The 24,824-nt window shown below is 41.1% G+C and overlaps 1 protein-coding gene across 5 annotated transcripts in view; it reads left to right on the top strand.

Moving 5' to 3' along the window:
* Positions 1-24,824, top strand: part of ZZZ3 (zinc finger ZZ-type containing 3) — a 98,837-nt gene that overhangs the window by 67,764 nt on the left and 6,249 nt on the right. For 2 of the 5 annotated variants that reach the window (XM_032802462.2, XM_032802461.2), the window contains exons 3-10: positions 8,162-8,300; positions 9,814-9,961; positions 10,049-10,164; positions 10,492-10,566; positions 10,816-10,917; positions 12,749-12,844; positions 16,047-16,199; positions 19,268-19,402. In XM_032802462.2, coding sequence (XP_032658353.1) covers positions 8,162-8,300; positions 9,814-9,961; positions 10,049-10,164; positions 10,492-10,566; positions 10,816-10,917; positions 12,749-12,844; positions 16,047-16,199; positions 19,268-19,402 — 964 coding nt within the window. The remainder of the gene's footprint in view (positions 1-8,161; positions 8,301-9,813; positions 9,962-10,048; positions 10,165-10,491; positions 10,567-10,815; positions 10,918-12,748; positions 12,845-16,046; positions 16,200-19,267; positions 19,403-24,824) is intronic. The other 3 variants (XM_075067732.1, XM_032802464.2, XM_032802463.2) reach the window with 2 other exon arrangements.

Here is a 24,824-nt window from a genome sequence, read left to right as displayed (position 1 = left end):
TATTTGGAAAGCTTTCTGCAAACTTCTGTGTATGTTGTCTGTCATTAGTGTTCCAACACTGCATTTGTAGGTTAAAACAAATCTTAATTTCACAGATTGAAAGAGTTCCTGTGGGGAGCACTGTGCATTAATTTTTTCAGAAGTGCTAATAACTGAACGATTTTAGAGATTTGTTTAGATTGACTTAACCTCAGTTACAAACAATGTAGTATCTAATTGTGTCTGAGTGTGAGTTTAATAAAAGTCCACTTGTTTATTGTGCAAGATGGTTTTGTTGTTTGGTAAGGGATCATTTTTCCTGGTGGTTCCTCAAAGTCCTAATAAAAGGAAATTATTTAAGACTTCAGTTGTGAGGAGCTCACTTTAAGAAGTTAAGTGTTGTTCTGGTGGGTCATCAAAGTATGAATTTAATTGGAAGTTTTGAAATGGGTTGTAAAGGCTCTAAGCTCTAACTACATAGTTCTAATTTAGTTTAAGCACGATTTTATGCCTTGTCTTCTCTGGGATTTTGCCTCATGTTAGTTAACTTGAGTTAAGAACATAGCTTCTTTTCTCAGAGAAGACAAGGCTTTTGTCTTCTGGCGAATTAGCACAGGTACAGAGACTGACTTGAATTATAATTCATATTGTTATATTCACAGAGAACATAGAAAATGTGTAGTAAATGTCTATGACCCAATTATTTTGAAAATAGCCACTTAAACTATGCACACACTTTGCTTGTGCCCTTGCAGAAAAGCATCTAATTCTAAACATAGGAGTTGCATGCACATTTTAAGATCCCTGGTTAAAAAATGAAACTTATCACTTACTGCATTTCTTGAAATATAATCAAAATGTTATGTCACTACTTATAGATAGAGGAGAAGAAGAAAGGTTAGAGGGTGTGAAATTTTTGTATTCAGCCTGTAATTTCCTTGAATAAATCTCTCTCTTTCAAAGGGGTAGTTGGTTCTCATAGTAAAATAAATGGGAATCATGCAGCTAAAAGGCTATACGCATCTTTGAAAATTGGAATGGTTAAAAACCTAATAGCCTGGTGGCCAGATGAGTAGTTGGACATATAATTAAGAAGCAGGGTTGAAATAAAAAGAAAGAAAGTACGATGGCTATTAGAGAACCTGGTAGTGAAAGAAACTTAACTGAATTGCCTAAGTGTAACATACACAAAGCATGTGTCTTCTATATTACAAGGAACTTTTGTACAATATTTGCTTACGGTACCAGTTAAAGGGATTTTACCTAAAAGGATGAAAACCTGTACCATCTTCTGAAGTCCATGAGTATTGACAGTGGCAATCCTGAACCACTGGTACAAACACCAGGCTGTAAGAGGGGGAAAAAAAGAAAAAGCCACAGTCATTTGTATTGTTCCATTGAATAGAAAATATGCAAATATTTAAGATGGCTGCTTTCCATTCTTTCCAGACTGAATTTATTTAGGGTCACTCAGTGTGTGTTGCGTGAACTGATTCTAACCTTCCTGTTTGCTCGAAGGACCCCAGAAGCAGGGCCAGATCCAGCTTTTTTGCTCCGCCAAGCGGCAAAATAAATAAATAAATAAATAAATCCTCAATTGGCGGCACTTCGGCAGCAGCTCAGCCGCACCGCTTAATTCTTCCTTCGGTGGCAATTCAACGGCAGGTCCTTCGCTCTGAGAGGGACTGAGGGACCCGCCGCCAAATTGCTGCCGAAGACCCGGGACATGCCGCCCCTTTCCGTTGGCCGCCCCAAGCACCTGCTTCCTTTGCTGGTGACTGGAGCTGGCCCTGCCCAGAAGTTCCCCTTTATGATATACTACTGCACAGTCAAGTCTGTAGGTCTGACATGTGCAGGTAACGTTATGCTTTGTGGCAAGATATTGATGTGAATCTGTAGCACCAATATCATTTCTGCTCAAGAGAGATTAGATTGCTTTCAAGACAGTTGTCTCATTCACACATGGTGTCACTCCCCAGTAGGTTGTCTGTTGTGAATGGAGACCAAAGTAGCCAAGAGTTTGATATTTTGAGGTTTACAATGTAATGTTACACCTAGGTGCTTTCCTATTGAAGAACGATTTTAAGCAGTAGATCGATCAGGAATGCAACACTTTTTTTCTCTTCTTTAACTTGTAGTCAAGGCACTTGAAATACGTTCTCTTCTATGAAGACTGTATAGCATCCCCAAGGAACTTTAGAAGGGAAGGAGATGGCAGGGGTGGGCAGGGTGGCATGGAATTTGGAGATAGACAGAAGTAATAGAAACAAGATAAGGGGAGAAAAAGGCAAGGAAAGACAATGAAAGCCCAGCAGGAAGGTCAGCCCTTGAGAACTGTTTCATATTTCATGCTTTGCTCTTGCACTCTCTGCAGAGTTCCACATAATGGTACGTAAATGTGTCTCAGTATGGTATATACTGTACTGAATAAGCAAGAATCACACATTCTGCATTTCCCCAAAAAGCTGTTGTGGGGATCTAATCCCAGTTTAGTTAATTTCTAGGAAAAAAGACAATTTCCACTTCTTAATTTCCATTCTATTTATTTAGCATAGGGGATGGGGAGGACATTAATTATATTAAATAAAGCACTATCAGAACAAGGATTACATTTTTTTTTTTTTTACTAGAATGCTATTTTTAAAGTACAATTTAATTAATTTCAGGCCTAAAGGACTTGACAATGTTATTTTATATTTAATTTTAAGATCCATAATTAACCTAATAATGCTCATTCTAGATTTAGTCATTTAATCTCTACTGGGCCAAGAATAAAGTGCTTACTTAATCACTTTTTAATTATAGGAAAATAATACAGTTGATTTAGATTAGGTTCACTTGGCAAGGAAGTTAATATTTTGAGTTTTTTTACTATGTTATTAGAGTATTTGTGCTGAAAAGGTACTTATCTTCCATTGTGAGTTGCATGCAGTTTTAAATATTAATTTATATTTTGTCTAGATTGCTTTAAACAGCTGTAGGGGCTTCAATTTCAGTACACCTGCTATCAGTAGGTGTATTGTCAGGTTAAAAAAGTTGTTTTTTTTTTTAAAAAGAGACCTGTAGCACTAACACTTGTAATTGCCAGCCACAAAAATTAAAAAACCTGAGCCAGGCTCCCAAAAACATGATTTAAAAAAAGAATTTTTTTTTTGTCTCCTACTTTTTGAACTTAGCGTTCACATTTTCAAGCTTCCTATTTTTTCAACCATGAGACTTATAAACTTATTTATTTTTTTAAATCACAGGTCTGATTTTCATGTATTAATGTGGCCATAAGAAAAATACGTATGAAAAGCTGGTTTCTGTATTTTCAGAAATGTAATGAGATACTTGTTTTGTGAATCTTTTCATTTAATTACACAAAACTTAAATTTGGAGGCTAAATTATATGACAGTATCCCTTGATTAATTTTGTAATCTCCAAATAGAAATAAATATCTTTAGCAGAAACTAAAAACATTACTGGGAAGTCTATTTGTCTGAATAGTTTGCTCAGCAAGCTGAGTTTGGCCTAAGGATATAGCTACAATAACTGCAGATAAACATCACATGGTAATACTTCTGAATACTTATGTTTCTGATTTTTATCAAGAGCAAAGGGAGATAATTTGTGAATCTATGAACTTGCAATTCCTGTAGTGTCTTACTCAGCTGATCAGACCACAAGATGGGGAGAAATAGTTACACAGATCTGAATTTTCTTGTTTTTTCAGGAACATAATTTCCTATAGGCCCACCCACAACTGTGTATATTAAGGCCATAACAAGCTGATGACCCTTCTGTTTTATATGTGCATGCCCTGTCTTGTAGACTATTAGAACAACATTAATCCATGTGAAAAATGATGCACTATTTAAAATCATTTAAATAACTGTTTTTCCTAGAACATTAAACAGTGCGATTGAACTTAGTGATTGTTTTGTCTTGGCTTCTTTTTGAAAAGCAATTGTTTAAACACAGTCTGGGGAAAACAGTTTAAGATACCCTAGGTTTATATTAAGAAATAAGAAGGCAGAAGTTTATTTTAACTCTTATGTAAATAAAACTGTATATTTTTAACCTTGGTTCTGCAAACTTTTGTTGTATGTATTTATTATGAAAGCAAAGGATTACTAGTACTGGTTAAAAGAACAGGAGTACTTGTGGCATCTTACAGACTAACAAATTTATTTGAGCGTAAGCTTTCGTGGGCTACAGCCCACTTCATTGGACGCAAAGAATGGAACATATAGTGAGGAGATATGTATACATACAGAGAACATGAAAAGGTGGGAGTTGCCCAGCCAACTCTAAGAAGCTAATTAATTAAGATGAACCGTTGTCAGCGGGAGAGAAAAAAACTTTTGTAGTGATAATCATTTAAGACAGTTTGACAAGATACTTAACATGGGGGAAATAGATTCAATGTGTGTAATGGCTCAGGCATTCCCAGTCTCTGTTTAAACCTAAGTTGATAGTATCTAGTTTGCATATCAATTCAAGTTCAGCAGTTTCTCCTTGGAGTCTGTTTTTGAAAATTTTCTGTTGCAAAATTGCCACCTTTAAATCTGTTACTGAATGGCCAGAGAGGTTGAAATGCTCTCCTACTAGTTCTTGAATGTTATGATTCCTGATGTCAGATTTGTGTCCATTTATTCTTTTGTGTAGAGACTGTACGGTTTGACCAGTGTACATGACAGAGGGGCATTGCTGGCACATGACGGCATATATCACATTGGTAGATGTGCAGGTGAATGAGCCCCTGATGGTGTGGCTGATGTGATTAGGTCCTATGATGGTGTCCCTTGAATAGATTTGTGGGCAGAGTTGGCATCGGGCTTTGTTGCAAGGATTTGATATATGCCTATTAATTGCTTGTTTAATTAGTATTTTGGTTTTCAGGATGCATATCACCAGGTGTATATATACAAATGTCAACAGTTTGCCTCCTTCCCCACCCCCCAGTAGAAGACATGTGCCTTATTTTCCAGCAAGCTCTGTGTTTTTTCTTGCAGAGGCTGCACACCTGAACCTATGTTTCTTGTCTTCTTTCTCTGTTTTCAGTTACTGCATTTTCTGTTCTTTTTTTAAATTAAAAAAAAAAAAAAGGAAATATACTTTCTGGTTTGAGGACCATTTAACACTGAAAAACACGTAACTTTCAAATTAGCAAACACAAGGATCTGGTGGCATGAGGTTCCTGTTTTGTACCTGGCACATCAAGGCCGTGCTTTGATCTATGCCTTTTAAGGTGTGATCCAATTCCTATTCTAGCCAATGGAGAGACTAAGGCTGTGTCTATACTGCCACTTTACAGCGCTGCAACTTTCTCTCTCAGGGATGTGAAAAAACACTCCCCCGAGCGCAGCAAGTTTCAGTGCTGTAAAGTAGCATTGTAGACAGTCCACCAGCGCTGTGCCCTCATGGGGGTAGTTTTTAACAGCGCTGGGAGAGAGCTCTACACAGTGGCAGCACTTTAACGTTGCTAGTGAAGACATACCCTCACATTCACTTTAGTTGGAGTTGGATCTGATTGTTCACACTTGTACTTGATGCTTCATTGTGTTAAACTTGTTTTAAGTAAAAGATCAACAGAAAAAAGGAATTTGTTGAAATAGATGATGATTTTTGTTTTAAGGTTTTCTATCTGTTCAATACAGGTCAGGTCACATTGTTGGGCCTGAATCAGCAGTTCCCAAATGGGTTTGTGCCATCTGCAGATGGGGGTGTGGCAATCCCTAGTGCATGCAGATGACATTTTGCTTTACAAAGTGGCATCCTCCATGCTGTCTGGGGTCCCAGCAGGACCTTTACTTCATTAAAATTGGGTTGTGCCTGCAAAAGGTTTAGGAACCCCTGGCTTAAACAACTATAAAATTATAATATTACAGCCTGGTCTACACTCAAAAATTAGATCACCGTAGCTCCGTTGCTCAGGGTTGCACGGGTTCTGTGCCATAGCTGTGCAGCAGTAATAGCTGTAGTGTAGACGTTGTAGGAGCAGTGATCTGTATGCTATGTATAACCTGTATGCTCAAAAAGTCTGTTACACACACACCACACACACACACCTCTTTGTCTCCTCTCCCTCTTTGAATACCTGTGAAGTGGCTTTCCCCTACCCCTCCCTCCTGGAATGCTTGTGGGATGAATGGGCTGCTTAAACAGCTGGAAGATCAGAAGAGCTCCCAGGTAGACAAGGTGTCTGGGACTCTAATTAGGCAGCACTCACACACCCAATGCACTATCACTGGCCAAGGTGGAGTGTGACCAGCCAAACGCAGCCAAGTCATCTCTCCTCGCAGTCCATGAGGAGCAGGTCCTTAAAAGGGGAAGGGGCCATGTGCTCAGCAGTGCACTCACAAGCTTGTACCTCCCATGAAGACCCTTCGCCCTGTGGTTCACTGCATTGCTTTCCATTGTGCCTCATCATACCATCCATCGCTGTGCTGTGGGACACTTACGTTGAAGGATCTTGACATCGCCAGTTCCATGCCTGACCTGGGAGCGTGAGTATGTAAGTGTGAGTGTGACACACACACCCCCTTTTGAGCTTAGCTATCAATATAATAAAGGTGCTGCTTTCTGCCAAACTCTAGTGGGTCATTAGTCCTCCCTAAGCTTACTAGCTGGCCCAATTTCGAGTAACAGACATGACTTACATGTATACATATCAGAAATATTTATATGCAGAAGTTACTCAAACTTGTTTGCAGGACTGTATGTACATCCACCTTTACACAACTCAGAAACCTAAATGAAATAAAACAGGCAAGGTATTTACAGGAACAGAAAACAATGTTGTGAGTCCCCCCTGATGGATTTGTTTTGTTAGTTATTTAACACGTTCTGAAAGCATTGTTTACAATATTTGTATTCTGTTTCAGAAACGGTAAATGAGATGCCTGTTAATTTTATCTTTCCTAGAAAAACTGGAACTAACCTGGTGAATGTGTATAGGACAAAGTCAGTAGAGAGAAATTTTATTAGCCAGCTCCTATTAGGATATTCTAAACAATGGCAATGTTAATAAAAAGCTACTAAAAAGTAATTTTCAGAATTTTTTAAAGTTTCATATTACAATAACATACTTTCATCACCAGGTTGACTTACGGAAGGCAGCTTGTGGGGAAATATGTTAATAGATTCTCTCTTAAGTAATTTTACATTCTGGAAAAGTAGTGTGATTTTGAGTACAGCTTGACAGATGTTGTGGAGGGGTCTAATTTTTGGTTTGGACTTGTTTATTCTTACATGAGGTGTTTTCTTGCGTATGTTCATTTTGAGTCTGTTTAGTTCTCTCTTGGTTGTTTTTTGTAAATATTTGCACTGTAGTGGGGTGAAAACATTGTATTCTATCTGTTCTTTTCATCTAAAGCTGCAGTGAAATTCACTGTTTCTGTATATGAGTATATCTCAATCATTCTTCGCTGCTTGTGGTAGAGTAACAAGTTAACACTTAATAATGGAACCATTTGTCATGGAGTGGGGTGAGGTGGAGGGAAGTTTATCTTGAAATAGGAAATAAAAAGTCATGACTTTTGTCTTTGGGGTGGTCTACACTACGGGGAGGGGGGATCCATCTAAGATACACAACTTCAGCTACGTGAATAGCGTAGCTGAAGTCGAAGTATCTTAGATCAAGTTACCTACCGTCCTCAAGGCGCAGAATCGACGTCCGTGGCTCCCCATGTCGACTCCACTACCACCGTTCACGTTGGTGGAGTTCCAGAGTCGACAGGAGCGCGTTCAAGGATCGATATATCGCGTCTTGATGAGATGCGATATATCAATCCCCGAGAAATCAATTGCTACCCGCCGACATGGCCGGTAGTGAAGACGTACCCTTTGTTTTTACTCTTGTGAGCAATTCTGGTTGTCATATGTAGCTATTGGGAAGCTAAGGAGCTTGCCCGTATGTAACTGTGATTTGTTGCCATTTTTATTGGCAACGGCTAGAATAAGGATTTAATATTAAAGGAATGCCTGAATTTTCTGTTTTATTGGTGTGCTTTGTATTTAACTACTTAAATATCAGTCAAGACCATTTTTGTTTCAGTAAAATGCTTTGCTAAACTGTTACAGATAAGTGTGCAAGACCTCCTGACTTATTAGTAGATAATAATGGCTGGCATTTAGTTTTTTTGTTGTTGTTTTTGCTAGAAAACTTTAGTGAGATGTTTCCCTTTGTCTCTGTAGTTATCAGAGACTGTTACAGACGATTGCTGTACTCGAGGCTCAACGTACTCAAGCAGTTCAAGACCTTGAAAGTTTAGGCAAACACCAGAGAGAAGCACTGAAAAATCCCATTGGATTTGTGGAAAGACTCCAAAAGAAGGTATACAATAGGCATTTCTTAAGTTTTACGAAAAAATTTTTATAACAATTAACTCATCACCTATTAAAAACTAGTGTATTTTGTATATACCTGTGTAAATATTAGAAGGTTTAAATTCTTTGTGTAGTGAAGGAAAACTGCCCTCTGTTCAGGTTTGATGATTGGTTAAATGTTGGTTAAACCTATAAAATACAGATAATTTTGAAAAATTTGTTAAGAACGCATTTTTGTAGGAGTATAAAAACTCATCTTGTCTTCAAGCTTTCAGTGCATATGGGCTTTCTATGATTAGAAAGAAAGCATTTTGCGGTAGGGAATGATATCAAGAAATCATAGCCTTTGTCACCAAAGAGACTTAAATGCTTTGAGTTCAGTTTCAGGTTAGCGTACTTTTAAATGGAGATTGTGAGCAGGAAATGTAGTTCATAAACTGAAAGCAAAATGACCTATAAAGGCATACCTCAAACCAGGACAGTGCCAGTGATTATATCAGGCTCGCGTACATGTGTGGAGGAGGGTGAATTTCAGTAAAGAATCAGATTTCATTTTCAAAAGTTTAAAAGGAAGTTATAACAACAGTAACAGAGAACAAATTTTTAAAAGTCTTAATAGTTTCTTTTTTAAATGAAAGTAATGACTGACTTATGCTATGATAGCGGCATATCTCTCAATGAAGGAGAGATGTTGGTTCTGGGAGATTCCCTTTCCATAAGCTAGTATAAACTTGGGGCCTGATCCAGAGGCCATTGAAGTCAATGGTTGTCTTTCCGTTGATTTCTGTGAGTGTTGAATCACAGCTATACTTGCTTAGAAATCAGATCATCTGGCATCCAAGTCCTGTGCTCTGGCAACCATATCAGCCAGTCCTTGGAAAACATTAATGCCTGTTGCAGAGCATTTCATGTATTTTCCCATCTTGGCCAAAGAAATTATGCCAAATGGGGGGTGTGGGGGTGTGTGTGTGTGTGTTGAGCATTGCCAGCAATTGTATTGTGGGCAGAAGGCAACAAAATCAATTTAACAGTAAAAACACTGGATAAGGTGCAGTCATGTCTATCATAGTAAACATTTAAGTTTATATGTGGATGTGATTAATCAGTTCTGATAACTGTATTCCTTTTAGTTCTCATTAGTCTGCTATGTTTGCTTGGAGGAGTACAGGTCTGCATATACAGTCTGGTTCTTTTTTAATAGTTAACAAATCAATGAAGATAGTAACAGGATATGAAAATCAGAAATACTTGGCTGCAACTATTCAATGTAATTTTTAGACTCTTAAGTCCAATAAACCATCATTGACAGTGCCTCTGCATATTTTATATGCCCTGCTGTGTATCGCTCTTTGAAAATGCTTTCCCCGTATAAAGAATATGCGCTGCATGGCACTTAAATATACAGACTTTGAGTCCTGCTGTTAGCTAAAAACAGATCCAGGATTTCTGTGGTTCCATGTCCTTTCATTTGGATGCTCAGTGACTGCATTAAGTATTGCTTCTCATTTTGATTCTTTCAGGTTGATATAGGGCTTCCATATCCGCAAAGAGTTGTCCAGTTGCCTGAGATTGCCTGGGACCAATATACCACCAGCCTTGGAAACTTTGAGAGAGAGTTCAAAAACCGGAAACGTAACAGTAGAAGAGCGAAGCTGATTTTTGATAAAGGTAAGTGGAAAACTAAGTGTATATTACAGGAAAAAAATAACCTACTGTGTTGGTTTAATAACTCTTTCTTTACGTTGCTTGTGGTAGGTTTGCCTGCAAGACCAAAAAGCCCTTTGGATCCCAAGAAGGATGGAGAGTCCATTTCATACTCGGTGTTGCCTTTAAGTGATGGCCCAGAAGGTTCTACCAACAGCCGTCCACAGGTAAATGTTATAAAAAAGAAAGCAGGCAAAATTTTACAAAATATTAACTTTCAGATGGATTACTTATTAATACTAGATTATGCGGGTAGTGTTAAAATTGTGATAATAAATTTAATGCCTCGGTTTCCAAATGTTCAAAAATCAGTCATCAAAACACTTGGTGGTGTCATCTTTTCTTGTGACCAAGTCAGATAACCTTTTTCTGTCCTCTACCAAAATAATGTTTTCATGTATGTTTTTCTTTTACTTGGGTGGAAAAAGGGTTAAAGTCAAGTTATGCTAACTTTTTTTCTAAAGTCCTATTCCATGTTATATACTGTATTTAAGCAGATGATAAGAGGGCGACTTTGCGATGAGACCAAACCCGAAACTTTTAACCAGCTGTGGACTGTAGAAGAACAGGTAATGGGAAACCCTAGCTAGCTCGTAGACCATTTTGTAACCATACAGTGATGTTCACAAAAATAAACTCAAATTGTGTAGTAACGTTTAAAGCGCATAACGCTTTGGAGTCAAAGATAACATGTATGTATGTATTCATGTTTTGCACCAGTTAGATTTTTATTTTTATTTCTTTTTTTTAGTGACAAGCCAAGCCCCTTCTAGATAAGGTGTATTAATGTTTGTGATCTTGTCTTGTGTTTGGTTTAGAAAAAACTTGAACAATTACTCCTGAAGTACCCACCAGAGGAAGTAGAATCACGACGGTGGCAGAAGATAGCTGATGAACTGGGAAATCGAACCGCAAAACAAGTAATGGGGAATTCTCTTTCATAAGTAACCATCTCTCTTTTTGTTCTCTAGACATTCCTGGAATAATAGAGGGGAAGGTGTCAGGTGGTTTTTTGCATAGTTTCTTCAGTAATGGAATTCTTATGCAAAAGTCCATGTCAATTCATAAAGAGACAAGGATTTTTTAAAACTATAAAATGTATTTTGGTTGGGAAAGAATTGATTGCTTCTGGGGGAAGAAACCTCACCAACAAATTCTTTGCTTGCGTTAGTGCAGGGCTTCTCAAACAGATGTCGCCACTTCTGTAGGGAAAGCCCCTGGCGGGCCTGGCTGGTGTATTTACTTGCGCCCACCCCCCCGCTTCCCCCCTCCCGCAACCCCTGTTTGAGAAACCCTACGTTAGTGGCTGTGCCCTGCAACTACTGACATCAGTTACTGCATCCTGAGGATGATGAAATACATAAAAGTGGAGTTGCCCACATTCCATTTGCAGATTTAAAAAAACTCATACTGGATTAAAAAATTCAGGAAAGTTGCCAAGTCCTCAGAGGCAACCTTAATATTTTGATGAAAAATTTAATCAATCATCCAAAGAAAGGTCTGCAGCACTACTAACATCTCTACTAGGATATCTGACCATAACAAACCTAGAGCTCTTTGTTAGGACTCTTAAATGTGAAATTGTATTAATTTTTAATAAATGCCCACAAACCATGATTAAGCTGTAAGGTCTAATTGTTGTTTATTAGACGTTGACAGCGGCCCTGTGCAGAACTGGATTAACTCTCCTGTCGGCCTGGGGCTATTGGGCTTTGTGGGGCCCCTGTATACAAGTCTTTTTTCCTGGGAGGGAGTTTGGTGCAGGAGGGGGCTCTGGACTGATGCAGAGTGTTAGGGTGCAGGAGAGGGTGAGGAGTGTGGGCTCTAGGAGGGAGTTTGGTGCAGGAGGGGGCTCCGGGCTGAGGAAGGGAATTGAGGCGCAGGAGGGGGTATGAGGTGCAGGCTCCAGCTGAGAGGCACTTATCACAGGTGGCTCCCAGCCAGTGGTGCAACAGGACTCAGGCAGGCTGCTGACATGTCAGCTGCTGACATGTCTCTGTGTGCCCCTGGGGGGAGAGGGACATCATGTCTCTGTGTGCTACCTGCGCCTGCAAGCACCACCCCGGCAGCTCCCATTGGCCAAGGGAACTGCACACCCCACACCCTCCCGCCAGGGGCCAGCCGCTTCTGGGAGCGGCGTGGGGCCAGGCCAGGAAGGCAGCCTGAGTGTCCCTTTTAGCAGCCTGGAGGTCGCTGCCTGTGATTTATTTTTGCGGGGCACGCCCTGAGCCGCCAGCTGCAGCCCCTAAAGCCCCTGTCTTAATGTCACAGGGCCAGGGCTGGATTGTTTCTAAAATACAGCAACACCAGTTGCTGACAGATTCATTTACTTTTAACTCCTATTGTGAGTTACTGTGAATGCATAATACTACTGTTGTCTTTCCAGCAGAAAGAGAGAGTATGAGGGACAGGTTCTTCAACACTGTAGAATGGGCAAATATGTCTATGTTCTGAGACACTGTGTCTGATCACATACATTATCTTTGATGCAATTTCAGAATAAAAAATTTAACCGCTATGCTCAGCCCCCAGTTTTTTCTTTTACTCTTCGCAGAAGAAGAACCTAGTCATTTGCCTTTTATAAATATTACATAAAGTTTAGAATGTCATCTTTCTCTGAAGTTTGCATTTTTCTTTAAGCACTTCAGGCAAACATTAGCTTTTTAGGGGGTATTTAAATTCCTTATTTAAAAGTCACACCGTATTTATTTATTCATCTAACACTTAATTAACTTATCTTATTTCTTTTAGGTTGCCAGTAGGGTGCAAAAGTATTTCATAAAACTGACTAAAGCTGGGATTCCGGTACCAGGCAGAACTCCAAACTTATATTTATACTCCAAAAAGGTAGGACTACATTCTAGCAGAAGACATGAATTTTACATGCAAATTAGTTTTGAAAATGCTAAGGAGCCTACTTTAAAGTTATCTAGAGATAACGAGGTTAGTTCAATCATCCTCCCTGATTGAACTAAGTGTGTAGACTTATTTCTGCCTCCCTGATTGAACTAACCTTGTTATCTCTAGCTTGCTTCTTGCTTGCATATGTATACCTGCCCCTGGAAATTTCCACTACTTGCATCCAACAAAGTGGGTGTTCACCCACGAAAGCTCATGCTCCAAAACGTCTGTTAGTCTATAAGGTGCCACAGGATTCTTTGCTGTTTTTACAGATCCAGACTAACATGGCTACTCCTCTGATACCAGTCCCTATTCAAACCCAAACTAATGGTGTTAGATTTGCAAATGAATTTTAGTTCTGCAGTTTCTCTTTGAAGTCTGTTTCTGAAGTTTTTTTTGTTCAAGTATGGCTACTTCTAAATCTGTTATAGAATGTCCAGGAAGTCTTCAGGGTCTTCCAAATTTTCAAAGGTGGGTGCGGTAATATCCACAAAATATATTCACACCAGATAACTTTTCTAAAACATGTATTTGCAATTGTAGGCCAGAATCCTGTAAAGATTTATGCATATGGCATCAATGTATAAAGATAAGCACATATATGTCTTAGCAGCGTCAGATCCATAATTAAGAACATTATTTGTGCGAACAGTCTTTCAGAGGAAGCTAACGTTACTGCCATTTTGAAAACTTAAAAATCAGCATTCTTTTGTCCATTCATACCTAATTACTGTGCTTGAGGACAAAGGTGGATTTTTTTCGCTTCAGTTTAAGTTTTAATAAAAAACAATGGTATTGCTGAACGTGAGTACAAAACAGTACTACTAAATGTGAGCAGACTGTGGCCCATTGCATCCGCAGTGTAACTATAATATTAATTTCTTCATGGCTAGTTTTGTAATTCTTTTTAAAATATTTATTTAATTTTTTTCCCAAATTTACAGAGATTGTCTAAGTTACTTAGCATTGTACTACTCTTTAAATATCAAGTATTATACCACGGCTGAAAACGGAACTGATGTTGGATTTTATATTAACTTATAAAATTGTGATATTTATAATGGAAACCCTACCATGCTGCTTTTCTAAAATACATGAAACATATATTTGTCTGTTTTCACGGTAGCATTCAGATCCTAGCTCTGAACGCTAGATTCACGCTGGTACAGTGCATTGTTCCCAGGTTCACTCCAGCCTGCTGTCCTGCAGGGATGTGGGTTCTCTACGCTCTTAACACTTGTAACCAATAAAAAATGTAATCATTGGAGGGGGGAAATTAAGTTTTACTGCAGATGGGGGAATTGAACTCTATCTGCTAATATAGTTGTCGTCTTAGAGCAGTTTCTCAAATGTGGCCGCATGTGGCCACCAAGGACTCTTCTTGCAGCCACCGCCTCCTGGGCGGTGACTGGCGTGGGGTGGGGGAGTCAGCAGTAGTTGGGCCCTGCCCACCTCTGGAGACACAAGAGCTGGAGGAGCAGGCAGCCAGTGAGTTCCCCACCTTCCCAGGGCTGGCGGGGTCAGGCTTCAGCCTTGGGTGGAGGGTGGAAGGCTCCAGTCATGGGGCTTCAGGATCTGTTCCCTAGCCATACAGTGGCAAGCTCTGGCCTCAACGTCACTCTCCCCTCCAGTGCACATCTTTTTTAAAAAAAGGGAGGGGGGGTTGTTGGAGGGTGGGGGGGAGCAACAAAAAAGCAAAAGACATAAGAAAAAAGACGACAATGTACAAAGCATCTTATTTGTGCTTCTATTCTGTTTGGGCCCAGTAAAGAATAGAGACAACTGTACATTATTTTTATTATTGAGTCTGGAAAAATAATCCTACATAAATTACAATGACGTGGACATGTGTATGTGCATATTTATTTGTTTTTCCTGAAGTTAATTACCATAAGTATTTGAGGACAACTTGTCAGAGTGGCCCACCAGCAAGAGATGGTGGCTGCATTCTGAGGCCAGCAAAAAATTTTTTGTGAAAACCCCTGATCTAGACGGACTTATGTTCAGTGCTGGGTAGGAGCTGGTGGTCATGATACATGTAGGTACTAATGACATAGGGAAGGGTAGGAGACAGGTCCTGGAGGCCAAATTTATGCTGCTAGGAAAGAGGTTAAAGTCCAGGACCTTTACAGTAAGATTCTCTGAAACACTTCCTGTTCCATATTTAGGACCAGAAAGGCAGAACTGCAGGGTCTCAATGTGTGGATGAGACGATGGTGTGGGGAAGAGGGTTTTAGATTTATTAGGCACTAGGGAACCTTTTAGGAAAGAAGAACCTATACAGTAAGGATGGGCTCCACCAATACCAAATAAGAACCAGACTGCTGGCATATAAAATTAAGAAGATTGTCGAGGATTTTTTAAACTAAGGGTTGGGGGAAAGCCAACAGAGCCAGGAATAGAACACAGGTCTCTTGACCCCAAGGCCTGTGCGCTTGCCAATAGGTCAAAACTGCCTCTTTTCAATTTTTGACTCTGCCACAGTGTTTCTGTGTCACCTTGTCACTTCATCTCTTTGTGCTACAGAGCCTAATCTGTAAAATGGGGATAATTCTGCTTCCTCTCTTTTTCTTTTGTCTATCTTATTTATTTAAATTGTAAGCTCTTCAGGGCAGGGACTGTTTATTACTAGGAGTTTATCTAAAATAGGAGTGTGTCACAGTGTTTTCTATTATCTGTTCCATACATAAATAATCTCCAAGACATAATGTATTAATCTCTCAAGTGAATGCTCCCAGAACACTTGAACTAGGCTCAGAAGTAGATGCTGTGTGAAAATTTGTGGGAAACAGGGGCGGCTCCAGGCACCAGCATGCCAAGCGCATGCCTGGGGCGGCAAGCCATGAGGGGGTGCTCTGCCGGTCACTGCGAGAGTGGCAGGCAGGCTGCCTTTGGCGGCTTGCCTGCGGAGGGTCCGTTGGTCCCGCGGCTTCTGTGGACCTCCCACAGGCGTGCCGCCGAAGGCAGCCTGCCTGCCGTGCTTGGGGCGGCAAAATACCTGGAGCCGCCCCTGGTGAGAAAGATAAGAGATCACATATAAAAATTATAAACATTTTGTCTACTGGTTCTATTGATAGGAATTTCTTACTACAAAAAGTAGTTTCTGAGGAATCTGATCTGAACATTATGTGTCATTTTTCTACTACAGTCATCAAGCAGGCGACAGCACCCCCTAAATAAACATCTCTTCAAACCTTCAACTTTCATGACATCCCATGAACCTCCAGTTTATATGGATGAGGATGATGATAGATCCAGTTTTCAGAGCCATATGGATGCTGCAGCAGAGGAGGAAGTATCGGTATGTTGTTTAAACACAAAATTGCAAAATGTCTCACAATGTTTCTTGACTGTTTAAGTAATGATATGTGGAAGGAAAAAGGAAGTAAGGAAAAAGTGTCCTCACTTAAACATTGTCACGTATATATTAAACTGTTGTGAATTCAGTTGCATAAACCAGGAGGAGCAGGAGATTGAATTCTGGCACGTCTTTGATGTGAAGAGTCAAGTACAGAAAATTCAGGGAAAGTCAAAACCAAAAAAGGAAAAAAAAATTTTTTTTTGATACCGTGGAAGAATTAGACACTTCCAAAAACTTGTAATTGCACATTCAAATCTTCAAAAACGGTTCAGTCTGAATTATTCTGAACACCATATAAAGTGTGTAGACTTATTTCTGCCTAAAGTGTTACACCAAAAGGACTAAATCCTTTCATCATTCTTTGGTATAATTGCATATGGCTCTTTGTCTTACCTTAGTGGCTGGACTAAGAGGTTAGATGCAGAGGTCCACACAGACAGCCCAACCAGAAGTGTCACTACGTAATCAGTGGACTAAGTTTGTGGGCTTATAATATAAACATCTCTTCATACTTCTGTATACAGTACTGTATGTAGGGAATAAATCCTACTGCTGAAGTTGATGGGCTAGATTCTCCACTTATGTAAAATCAGCATAACCCCGCTGAAGTCAAGACAGAAGGATCTGGCCTGCCGAATTTATCTTTGTGAGAACGGAAGGGAGGGTGGGAGCTTATCAGTCGCAAGCCTCACAGCATAACAAAAGGTAATGAGATGGTCCAGTACAGATCAGTTCAGTTTTTCTCAGTGACTTTGTGACATGTACTGCATTTTCTTCATCTTAAATTGTTAAATACTTCTGGATCCATTGTTCAGTCCCAGCCATATCTCTTGTCTTCAGACATGCTCTGTATTCTCCTTGTGACTTAATTTCTGAGCTGTCTGGGACATCTCTCCCCCATCCCCTACCAGCATATCTGATAACTTACTATTTTTCCATATGAATCTTATAAGAGGTGAAACAAGTATTTTTTTAAAATTAATTAAATTTAATTAAATTAAAAAAATTAAATGTTAGCATTTGCCTCACTTTATCTTAGCAAATCTATCTGGAATCAATTGTACTTTTCTTCTGTGTGAGCAATTTTTTTATACTACATTCTACATCTAGATTGTTTGTTTATTTATTTTGCCAAAACTGCTTATATTTCACCCCATGATGCCACAATTATAGTAGGTTTAGGGAGCCTATATTTCAACACCAGTATTTCTTTTCAGTTTTGCTACTAGTAGCTTTTGGTTTTGGTTTTTGCAATGGTAATGCTTGACTTGGTCCTATTTTAGGAAGTGTGGCTTACCATTTTCTTTCTTCATTAGTACAGCATTTCAGATGGCTATTTTTCTTGTTTGCAGTAATGTAGAAAGAGACAGGTGAGCTCCATTACAAAAAAGATCCCATTATTAAGACTAAGTTTTTGTCATGGATGATTTTAAAAGTCACGGACAGGTCACAAGCAATAATGAAAAATTCATGGAAGCCTGTGACCTGTCCTTGACTTTTTCTAAAAATACCCATGACGGAATATGTAGCCTGGGCAGCTGGCTACAGGGGGGGCTGGGAGCTCCAGGATCCCCCTCCTCTGGCGGCTTCAAACTGCTGTGGCCTCCAGAGCTCTTGGCATCCCCCCACCTGCCACTGGTCTGGAGCTCCAGGGATCCCTGCTGTCACCCACAGTGCATGGGAGCCGTGGGGATTCCCCCCCAGCCGGGAGCAGCAGCAACATAACTGAATGTTTCTCCTCCAGTAGGAGCTAAAAAATATTTTAATACAGAGAGTTCAACTAACTGTCCTCTGTGAAAAAAGCTGCCATCTCCCATTGCTGTCAGTGGCTCTGAAGCTATAGCTACCTTCAGTTGGGTGGACATTTTGAGAGAGACACCTCAGTGGAACTGTCTGTGTTTTCTGACAGCCTGGTGGGCACCATCTTCCCTGAGATAGCTTGGCACTCTCACTAAGAAAAATGGGGGATGGTCACTATTTTAAAACGTGAGAGCAAGTGGTTTTTCATGAGGTTCTCTTAAGATGTCTTTATGCACCAGTTTTTGGTGGCACATAAAGATTCAGTTATGAAAAATAATGGCAAAAATGACCATTGATCTTAAATATTCATTTTCAAAAGTTGTACCTTGTCTGTTCCACAAAGAGGGTAAAAAAGGAGAGGAAAGCTAGGGTGTGTGCATGTGTATGTGCCGTGGACTAAGAGGTGCTGGAGAAAAAGGAAAATAGGGGTGTGTGCACATAAGAGGTCATTTCTTTGGAACTTCATATTTCCAGTGGCATAGAAGGATGCCTCTTTACCACTCCTACGCTCTGGTGAACCAGGAATCAGGACTTCAGGAGTTTAAAACTGACATTCAATGAAAAATGTGCAATGAAAATTTGATGCCTGTCTTGGCTCATCGGTATATTTAAATGTGACATTGTCCAAAAACCCTAAACACACAAATCTTTAGGGATCTATCATTTTTGGCCTACTTTCTCAGCTAATTAAGGTACTTGAGCAGTCACTGGAAAAAACTATCACTCCTCTGTAGAACAATGTTAAAGAGAACAAGGTCTTATTAATTTGATATAGTTTATGCTAAATTTTAATGCTCAGTTTCTTAATCTGTTACTAGATATTTGCACATAAAATAACCTAGCTTTGTATTGACAGAAACTAGCTTTTTTTCTTCCATGTGTTGGTTTCCACTCAACATGTGCACAAATATATTATGTACAAATTAAAGTACATTTCTTAAATGGAATTAAAAATCTAACTCATCTGTAAGCTATCTTCCTTATTAGAAGATACGTACCGTAGCACACTGTTGGTTTAATACAAACAATAGTACTAAAAATATAAATTAACAATAGAGTTCTTTCCCCAAATAATTCTTGTACGTCTCTTATGTAGTTTATTCTGTCAATATTTTTCTGAAAGGGATCTGATCACAATTTTATGTTGAAAGAAGCTAGATCTTCTCAGAAATGATATCCTCAAAGCAAAGGTTTTCTTTTTTGAACAGGATGAGGAAAGTGTCCCGATATCATATCGAGAGTTACCTGAGTACAAAGAATTGCTACAGTTAAAAAAGTTGAAGAAGCAAAAACTCCAGCAGATGCATGCAGAAAGTGGATTTGTGCAGCATGTAGGCTTCAAGGTAAGGTATACCAATGATCTGTTGTTACAGTAAAACCTCAAAGATATGAACACCAGAGTTACAAACTGACTGGTCAGCAGGACACCATGTGGAACCGGAAGTAAGCATCAGGCAGCAGCGGAGACCCCAAAAAACCCCACAAATACTGTACTGTGCCTGTATTGTATCTTAAAGGTAGGCACATTTGGACTGCCTGTCCCAACCCGCAGGGCAGCCACTTACAGCTAGGAGGTGAAGACACTGAGGTTCACAGGCACAGCTGTGAGCCCCCGCTGCCAGCCCAAGATAGCCTGAGCAGGCAGAGCAGGAGTAGTGCTGCAGTCTGTGCTGCTTTCCTGTGAGCCATGGGTGCTGTTTTCACCTCTTCCCCTTGGCCAGAAGGAAGACAAACTTGCAAGCTCAGTCTGAGCCTGGGAAAGAGGCTGTCACAGCCCGAGCTGCTTATGCTGCAAGGAAACTGCCATTGCTGGAGTGGGAGCTGCTGCTCTTGCAGCCAGTACCTGGCCTGGACTGGACTGTTAGCCTGAACTGCTGCCAGCATGCTGTGCTCTGGAGGAGCAGCTCAGTTTTAAAGGGCCACAGCCTGCACGGCACAACCACTGATGCCGCAGTGTTCAGGGTGCCTCACTCATCACCCTTGCAGCCAGGGAGCTAGAACCAGCTGCCTGTCACAATCCCCATGCAGGGGGCAGCCACTTGCAGGTAGGAGGTGAAGATGCTGTTATGAACATTTCGAAGTTACAAACAATCTCCATTCCCAAGGTTTCTGTAACTCTGAGGTTCTACTGTATTCAATTTACTGTGAGCATTTTTTTAAAAACTAGCAGGAAGTGGATTTTCTTAGAAAAAAGGAAACTGTCCTTTTCCGAGTGATAGATGTATAGGAAAAAATAATTATGGAAATATGTAATATCATAATGCAGGATTTTGTCTTAGAAATTTACAGACAATACAATAAAACTCACTGTAAAGAAAAATAAATGACTACAGCTATCTGCACTGGTTTATGAAACCCATCTTGGAATCTAATCTCTTTTGGGGTGCTGGGGGTATTAAATCTTAAGGGTGAAATTTAATCCCAGTTAATAGCAGCAAAGTTTCCCAGTCACTTAAGAATTAGTCCTTCAGGAGTTTGTCCTTTTGAAGGAAGAAAAGCCAGAGATGTGGAATGATAACGTTGGTAGATCAATAAGCAGTGTACTGAGGCTGTAGCTGCAGAGAAAAATTGCAGCAGCATTTGGGCAAGCTCCAGGCAATTTTTGAAGAAAGGACTCAAGCAAGGAAATAAAATAATGTTGGTATGAGATGAATAAAAATAATATTTTTACACTTAACATACAGAGACGTGCTATCCGCAGCACTATCCGTTTCTAGGCAACATCGAAAAGGGAGGGAATGCCCAAGGATACCTGTTGTTTGAGAGGATTTTCAGTCATTATCAACAACCTTCTTTGTAGCTGTTCCCCAAATATGGAGTCATGCAGGAATTGCCTTGACTCCTTAGCAATGACAAGGGGCTTCTTGGGATTTTTTTAGTAGTAGCCTTTTCTATGAGAATGCAAGGTCATTCAGTCCACGGAAACTGACGTACACTTGAAAACTGAAACTATCAGGCTAGTAACATACTGATACGGACAGATTTATGTCACAGTATCAGAAAGGTAAGGCTTTTTTAAATGAATGCTATTATTGTAGAATATAAAATGTTGACCTTGAGCAGGAATATTGCAATTCTAGCTATGAAATAGAATGGACAAAGTAATTTGAGTTGCTAATTTAGTACTTCAATGTACTATATTCAAAATATTATTAAGGTTGCAAAATCAAGCACTCAGAAGTTAGGAAATCCCAGAATTAAGGTTGTCTTTGCAACCTTAATTTGTCCCCCTGTGTGTATGCATCACGATACAGTTTTTAGTTACATGAATACATACTGTATTTTTCCACCAGACTGCCAGCTCATTCAGTGCACATGGTTGCTCACTTAATGAATAGCTATTCAACATTTTTTTTTTTTCTGATTGTTCAAAGTGTGGCTTCTTGCCTCATTTACATTATTTAAACCCTGGTCAGAATACACAATTGTTTATTTCTTCATGGGCTTTTCTATGCTACTAGTCGCTGTAGGATCTGAGTGCTTCACAAACATTAATTATTCTTCAGAACAGCCCTGTGAGCTGGAAGGGGTGGTGGGGGGTGGTATTCTATTTTACAGATGGGGAGCTGAGGCACAGAGATTAAGGTCAAAAGTTGCCACCAATAGCGAGTGGCCCGTTTGAAATGATTAGAACCTCATTTTTCACACTGTGTAGCATTATATAGCACTTCATATGTTCTAAGTACAGCTCCCATTGATTTCAGTTTCAGCTGCGAGTGCTCAGCATTTCTGCATATCAGATCCCTGGGTCTCAAGTTAGGCACCCAGAAAATGAGGAACACACATTTAGTGACTATGAAGAGTTTAAGTGATTTGTCTAGCATCATGTAGGAACTTTGCAGCCGAGGAAGGGATAGAATCCAGTTCTCTAGGACACCATTCAACTGCCTTAGCCATGAGACCATCCTTTCTTTTCCTCCAGACCTCTGCCTCATTCACTACACACCTTCCAACTTCTGCAACAAATGACAGAGTCCTGGAGACAACAGTCTCCTGTACTGTACAATCCCTGATTCATCTCCAGAGTGGGTCCACCCAGGGCTGGCTCTACAGTTTTTGCCGCCCCAAGCAGCGCGTCGAATTGCCGCTGCAGATGGCGGGGGCAGTCCGTGTGCCCTTAGGGTGGCAGGCGTGTTTCCGCAGCGGCAGCAGTTCGGTAGCAGCTTCTATGTTTAGCTGAAGCCGCCGCGGACAGCTAAACATAGAAGCTGCCGCCGAATTGCCACCACTGCGGAAACGCACGAGCCGCCCTAAGGGGGCACGGACTGCCCCAGCTGTCCGCGGCAGCAATTCGGCACGCTGCTTGGGGGCAAAACAAAAGGGACTGCCGCCCCCTGCAGAATGCCGCCCCAAGCACCAGCTTGGAATGCTGGTGCCTAGAGCCGGCCCTGGGTCCACCCTGTGCATTGAATGATAGCCATCATTGAGTGTAATCCTCTCTGTGGGACTCCCAGTAGAGAGGGATGAGACATAGTTTTCCAGAGGGTTTCACAGTTATTTGTTGTCAGCGCAAGAGTGTTGAGAATCAGGAATCTTATGTTCCGGTCCAGGCTATGGCAGGGAGTTTGCTTTAGTCTCCTTGCCTGACCAGTCCTGGCTTGCCATGTCTGCTCTCAATCCCAATCTTGCCAGCCCCTCCCAGTCTCCTCTTTTCCCTACTTCCAGTGCCAGTCTCCTCTTTTCCTTCCCCCTGATTTAGCTTTTGTCCTCTCTGCATTCAAAATAGGATTCGTCTTCCTCCACACTGCCTGGGTGCCAGAGGGGGGTCATTGGGAACACAAAAAAACCTCCTTGCTTTCAGTTGCAGTGCACAGACCCAGAGCAGCTGGGAACATCCATTACAAGGAAAGTCCATCTTCACCCCTGTAGCTTTGGATTGGAACATGCTCTGTCATTTTGTGGGAAAGGTGAATGTGCAGTGTAGTCAGCATTAGGATTTGTGAGAGGTTTGAGCATGGTCAGTGAGGAAGCAATCTTCAGAGATGTAACTGGAAAATAGAAGAAGTCTCTACTGAGCCTGTGAGAACTGAGATTTCTCTAGTGCTTATAACTTGGACAAATCTGGCTGGATTTTCCCTGAGAATATTAAAAGGCACATCCATGACACAAAGGCCATTCCCTTTAAGTCCTTGCTCCAAAGCATGACGGTGCTTGAGGTGGAAAAGTTCTCATGGCTTTTTTTCACATGGGCAGAACTACATATTTTTTTTCCTTAGCCTTGTTCTTGGAAATGACTGAATTATTTTGGCTGAATTAAAAATAAATAAGTAAAAATTAGCTTAGGCTAATACCCAGCATGGAAAATCTCAGTCCACATGGTTTTTTGGCAGAGTTATAAGCAACTGAAATTAGGGTCTTATGGGAATTGTCAAGCAACCTTAACAATAAGTGGAAGTACCAGCCTTGCCTGTAGTATAAGTTATATATGTATTGAACTTGGAAACGCTACTGTGTAATAAACCTAAGCTAATGTATGATCTTCAGGTGCTTGTTCATGTCAATTCTAATCAGGTGTGTGCACAGTAGCCGGAAGATTTTTTCCCTAGCAGCAACCGTAGGGTTGGCCTGGGCACCCTCTGGAGTCACGCCTTCCTGGTGCCCAATATAGAGCCCTGCCAACCCGCCACCCCCGCAGTTCCTTCTCACTGGCAGTGACAGTAGCTGGAACTTCCATTGCTCTTGCTCTTGTTGTACTCACTTTGTTTGTTCAGATCGTATAGTTTAGTATAGTTAGTCAGTTGTAAGTTTCATTTACAGGGTTTACCCCGTTTTCCCCCCTTATTTGTTGCCTCTGGAGCATGCCACGATCCCCAGGCTTCAAGACCTGCAAAGACTGCGCGAAGCGCATGCCAAAAAGTGACCCACCCCACACTTCCTGTTTACAGTGTCTGTGCGAGGGTCACCAAAAAGACTGCTGTAAAATCTGTCGGGAATTCTGACCAAGAATCCTGAAAGAGAGCAGCCACTTAAAATCCTCCTCATGGAGGCAGCTCTTCGACCATAGTCGGACCCCAGTGCCGGGGATCCCGCCACCAGCACGTCATCTTCAGCGCGGAGCACGCCCGCACCCTCTTCGAGAAACCAGGTACCGAAGAAGGATGTGGCCAAAGACTCTAGGCACCGTCATGGAGCATCTTAGGGACACTCCAGCCTTTGGCACCAGTCCCAATTGCTGGTGCAGAAGAAGAGGATTGAAAGGGGATGATCCCCTTTGCCTAGATTCAGAGACAGCCATCAGTGGTACTACAGTCAGGCCACAGCTCTGAGACTCAGGGGGCGGCCACATTGACTCCTGCCCAAGCAAGGCAGTCAAGTCTGGGCATGTTGCACTCACCAAATCCCTCGGAGAGCCTGCTTCTTCCGTCCACTCTTGTAGCGTTTGAGGCAGCACTGCAACTACTCAGACTCAGGGCGCCAATCTCACCTTCGAGGCAGGAGAAGGTGTCGGCACTGCAGGCTTCATCTGGCACTGTGCAGTCAAAGGGAAAGCTGGCTATGATGTCACGTCGCTCCCCATCGCCTCAGCAACCACAGATGCCAGCACCTCCATCTAGGGAGTGCAGTCGGTCCCCGGGCTTCCAGCGCTCCATATCGAGAGGTGCAGCGCCGCCCTGGTCCTTGTAATCCAAGACCTCAGAGTCGAAGTTGTACCGCTCCAACTACAGCAGGAGCAGAAGATCAAGTTCAAGGCACCACAGGGGGTCTCAGCTGATGCAGTGGGCCCCTCAATGACAGAACCCAGCTCAATGGCCCTTCTGGATTGCA

The sequence above is a fragment of the Chelonoidis abingdonii genome, chromosome 7 (genome assembly GCF_003597395.2).
Source record: "Chelonoidis abingdonii isolate Lonesome George chromosome 7, CheloAbing_2.0, whole genome shotgun sequence".
Lineage (NCBI taxonomy): Eukaryota > Metazoa > Chordata > Testudines > Testudinidae > Chelonoidis > Chelonoidis abingdonii.
This window is presented reverse-complemented; position numbering and strand designations above follow the sequence as displayed.